Below are 5,000 nucleotides of genomic sequence, written 5' to 3'. Positions count from 1 at the left end.
TAAATAATAGATGCTAATGCTATAAAAGAGAAATATCATTTCAAAGGGGAGGCATAGAGTCTCGTCACTGCAAACAAGTATTTGTAAGCCGCACACCCACCAGAGTGGCCACTGAAGTAAGCCTGATGTCTGTATTTTGGCCCTCTTGATTAGGTTAAGGTGACATGGGGATATTTAAAAGTACTGCATTAACAGTATACCCTTCTCTCCTTTTATGGGAACAGCGGGTGACTACAGGGTGACCAGAACAGAGGACGCCTTCCAGGAGCTGAACAAGAAGTCAGCCAACCTCAAGCGCATCCTGTCCCGCATCCCAGATGAGATCACAGACAGAAAGACCTTCCTGGAGACGATCAAGTAAGTCAGGTTGTATAGGGTCAAATCGTGGCAATTGTAAATATTTGATGTTAATTTTAGATTTTAATTGACTTGGATATTTATAATCAGAGATACTTGTTGGTGATGTGATGTTGATTTTTAGCTTAGACAGTCTATCAAGTGGAGTTGCATAGGGAAAACTTCAAATTTAGTGTTGAGAGGATAACAGTGATTTTTTTCTTTCTTTCTTTCTTTCTTTTTTTCTTTTCTGATGTAATTGCATGTTTTTAATATAATAGTTGTTATTTTTAAGATCAATAGTTAGCTTTGGTCAAGGGGTTTGAGCGGAGGAGGAAAGATGAGAAGTCTTTTTTTTATTGATCTTCTCATTGTTCTTATAAAAATTGAATTGTTATAAAAAAAGGGGTATCAATACTGCTATCATTATTACCAATTTTTTTGTGTGTAGATATATGTAATTAAGATTGATAAGTATCGCTTTTATTATTATCATTGATATCATTTTTACGATTATTATTGTAAATAATTTTTAAAAGGATAACATTTATTGTTTTTATTATTGAAATTAAACCTAACATTATTATCATTCGCATAATGATAATTGCAAACACCATTATCATAATATAATGATAATACCAAACATCATTATCTTTTGCCTTACCATAATCACAAACACCATTATCAGCATCACAATCATGACTACTACCAATGTCCTTATCATCATCCTCACCGTCGTACCGCAGCTCAAACACTTAACCTCCAACATTCCCCTTCCCCCCTCTTCCCTACAACAGGGAGATTGCCAGTGCCATCAAGAAGCTCCTGGACGCTGTCTCCGAGGTTTCACAGTACATCCCCGGCACACAAGGGAAGCAATCGCTGGAGCACCGCAAGCGCGATTTTGTCAAACACAGCAAGAAGTTCAGCAACACCTTAAAGGAGTACTTCAAGGAGGGACAGTAAGTTGTTAAGGAGCAGGGGAGAGGAGGCTGCTACTGTTGCTGTTATTATTTCTGTGGCTATAGCTATTTTTTTAGTATTGTTGTTATTGTTATTATTAATATTATCATTGTTATTATTAATTGATGCTATTACCACTATTACTATAACTTAATGTGTTTTTATTATTATTATTATTATCATCATCATCATCATTGTTATGATTATTATATTGATTACTATTATTATTACTATTACTCTTGCTTATTGTTACCATTGTTATTATCATTATTATTATTATTATTATCATTATTATTATTATTATTAATATTGACATTGTTGCTTTTCTGTATTCATCATATGTCTGTTATGGGAGGGTTATCATGTATCTTTTTTCATCTATATAATTTTTGTTGGTTACTACACCTTGTCTGCTTTAATGTCATGGTGATGGGACCTGATTTATTTATGATATTACAGAACAGTCTAGACTTTGTGGTTAGGGCTAAGCTGTTTACAGCTGACCAACCTGCTGCGAGTTGTGACGTGTATACACGTCATAGGCTATTATGTTGTGACTGCGATAGCTGTACCCGTCACTGAGGGGTTAAAGACAAATATTACTAGTTTTGATTTTAAGATTTTTTTTTAGAGAGAGATTGTGAGTGGCTATTTGCATGTGCTTGTAAGGTTCCACACGTGTGTGTGTATGTATGTATGTATGTATGTATGTATGTATGTATGTATATGTGTGTTTTTTGTTAGTAATTGTTGTCATTTCTAAGGAAGACCCGAGACTCCAACCAGTAATGTCATTCTTGCAGAGCTAATGCAGTGTTCGTGAGTGCCACCTACCTGATTCACCAGACCAACCTCATCATGCTCACCGTCAAGGACAAGTGTGAGTGAGAGCCTTCTGGTCATCTCGCTCGCTCATTTAGTCTCCTTCAAAGTCATCGGGTTGTGCTGCACTGTGAGGCAGAGGATCCTTGCGTTCCCATCCTACCCCCATCAGTCCCTTTCTCCTGCCCCTTTCCCCCTCTCAGCCCTTTTGGAACAGCATGCCCACCTGCCAATAGACTCAAAAATGGAGTGGTTCCCCTCCCCCCTCCTCCTGTACCCCCTCTTCAGCAGGTCCACAACAGGCAGATGGAAGGGGAATGACCTCTGAAGCTCGGAACAGAGACTCGGATAAAGAGGACCCACTCGTGCTATCTGAGTGCAGGTGAAGAGGAAGGAAACCTTTGGTTTTCCTCTGTGGCCGAGTGTGCTTGCGTCTGTTATATATATGTAAAAAGAGAGACAAAAAAGAAAAAAAAAAAGAGATAGAGCAGTTTGTTGGATATATTTTGAAAAGTAGATATTTGCCTTATATGTATATAATGCATAACTTGTAACATAAGAAAATCACGAATATGCTGTCTATTTTAAAATGAAGTCAATGCTTTGTGGAAGTTAAAAAAAAAATGTATGCATTGGAAGTGTGAAGGAATGTAGTATGAGAGAAAGCCTGCGGATGAGATCTAGGAGCCACTAGATCAGATTCCCATGCAAGATGTTCAGTCAACATGTTTTACAGAGTATTTTTGTCAACTCTGTTTGCTTTTTCATTATTGTCATTGCACTTGTGAAATCAGTCTTCGTCTTGGGCTGTTGTTCATGAGCAGCACTTGAGGAATAGCATATTGAGTTGGTCTAAGTTTATATCTTTTCTTTAGTGTGCTTTACTGGTTCTTATAAATCCGTTTAATGTCCATATGTAATAGAGTTTTTTAAAGCTAGTTTATACAAATAAGCTATGTTCTTTCTTTGTGTTATTCATTTCCTTCCCTTTTCTTCAAGTATATTATTAAGCCTCCTTGCTGAAATTGTACAGTGCTTTGAGCAGTTGTTAGAGAATTGTATGTGTATGAACAATGCAGAGAAATGTTTATAATGGATGTCCTTTTTTCTCTTTCTTCAGCTAAAGACAAGCCAAGAGGTTATTTTGTGACAACAACTTAGTTAAATTTTCAAATCCTGTTGCTCATCATACCAAGAGACCAGAGTACAGAAATGAAAGAGGAATGCAGAGACCTTAATCACACTGTGGTTCGACACATTCCAGTGCTATGCAGGGCTCGAGGAACTTGCAGTGCCTTTGCCAGGGAGACGTAAACTGACCCTGATTTACTTGTTCTGGCTCCACTGGTTTCCTTGGGCTTTTGTCTTAGGTTTATGTGATATTATTTTTTCTTTTCTCCCATATCTTTTGTCATATGTCTCCTTTTTTGTGTTCTCTTTGTACTTTTTTTTCTCGTTACTTTTCTTTTTCTCTTTACATTTTGCCTACTTGTCATTTATTTTTTTGTCACTGCAGTTCTTGGGTCAAGACTTCATAGTTCATGGATATCATTATCTTGAATGAATTTTATACTTCTTTATGTTTCTCTCTCCCTCTCCTCCTCTCCTCCCTCCCTACTTCATCTTCTTCTCCTTTCCCTGCCTCCCTCCCTCCTCCTCTCCTCTCCCTCCCCTCCCATTCCTCCCTCTCTCCCTCCTTCCATCTCTCTCCATCCCCTTGCCTTCCCATTTCTTCTCTCTCCTTTTTTTTTTACTTTTTACAAGCAAAGAGAAACCACAATGATAAATCATTAATTCCACTTCATTTGTTTTTATTTATTATAATCTAGTCCTAATTAACATGTGTACAGTTAATTGGTCAGTTGCATGTATAATTTGCTTGTTCTGTTGGATTGGTTGGTTGGCATACGTATCTCTTCAGCAGAAAGCTTTTATTTATCAACATTGGGGTCCAGGTTGTGCCGCCTCTCTTTGGTGATCCTGAGCTGTTTTAGTGGCCGCTTTATCCCTCTTTCTGTTCCTCATTTTCTCTCCTTTCTTTTATGATGATTCATTATGATTTTTATTTTATTATATGTATGTATGTATGTCTTATATTTTTGCAATATAGATTGATGTACTGTATTCTGTTTTATTGTTTTAATTATTCTCCTTTTGCTCCTTTTCTGTCCTCTTTCCTGATGTTGTTTTTTGTGTAAGTAACAGGTACAGTGTGAGGAATTTTTTAGATTTGCACTTTTCACACCCTCGGCAACAGCATTTGCCAAACCAAAGAAAATGACACTGGAAGTACACTGGTAAGGGTGAGGTACATTTAACACTAACAGAGATGCAGTTAAAAAAGATATGTATATAATTATTACTCTACCCCTCTCCCCACCTCTCCCTCTCCCAAGGCAAGCATGGCATCTTAATGGTTCAACTTATTATTATGTTTTTAAATTTATTTTTTAATTTTTCTTGATTTGCAACACTGACAATCAGAAAAGCACTCATAATAAAGGAGTGACGATCAAACATACAGAAGCTTGGGGTCACATTCCATAATCTTAAGTTGTAAGTGTATCCACATTGAACAAATGCCTGTGTTATTATAGATGATTGTAACAGAGGTCATCCTTTATCCTCTGCAGCAAAAGTAATGATTTTTTTTTTTCCTTTTATTTTATGATCACATGCGCACACTCACACACGCACATGCACACACAAACACACACATGCACACACAAACACACACATGCACACACAAATACACATGTACATGCACACGCATGCACATAAACGCATTTACACACACACAAACACACACACATTTATTTAAATTATATGAAAATCTCAAGCAATAAGAGGTATATTTGATCAGATAAGATACATGTTGA

At 36.8% G+C, this 5,000-nt stretch overlaps 1 protein-coding gene across 2 annotated transcripts in view; it reads left to right on the top strand.

The window, feature by feature from the left end:
- Ccm3 (programmed cell death protein 10 Ccm3) overlaps positions 1-3,418 on the top strand; it is a 15,823-nt gene extending 12,405 nt beyond the window's left edge. The window contains exons 3-6 of one of the 2 annotated variants that reach the window (XM_070115372.1): positions 225-357; positions 1,134-1,298; positions 2,103-2,179; positions 3,242-3,418. In XM_070115372.1, the coding sequence (XP_069971473.1) occupies positions 225-357; positions 1,134-1,298; positions 2,103-2,179; positions 3,242-3,282 (416 nt within the window). In that variant the 3' untranslated portion in view covers positions 3,283-3,418. Of the gene's footprint in view, positions 1-224; positions 358-1,133; positions 1,299-2,102; positions 2,601-3,241 lie in introns of those variants that run through there. The other variant, XM_070115373.1, reaches the window with a different exon arrangement.
- The last annotated feature ends 1,582 nt before the right edge of the window (positions 3,419-5,000 follow it).

The sequence above is a fragment of the Penaeus vannamei genome, chromosome 37 (genome assembly GCF_042767895.1).
Source record: "Penaeus vannamei isolate JL-2024 chromosome 37, ASM4276789v1, whole genome shotgun sequence".
NCBI classification, from domain to species: Eukaryota; Metazoa; Arthropoda; class Malacostraca; order Decapoda; family Penaeidae; genus Penaeus; species Penaeus vannamei.
The sequence above is the reverse complement of the archived record's forward strand: the minus strand, read 5'-3'. Positions and strand labels throughout refer to the sequence as shown.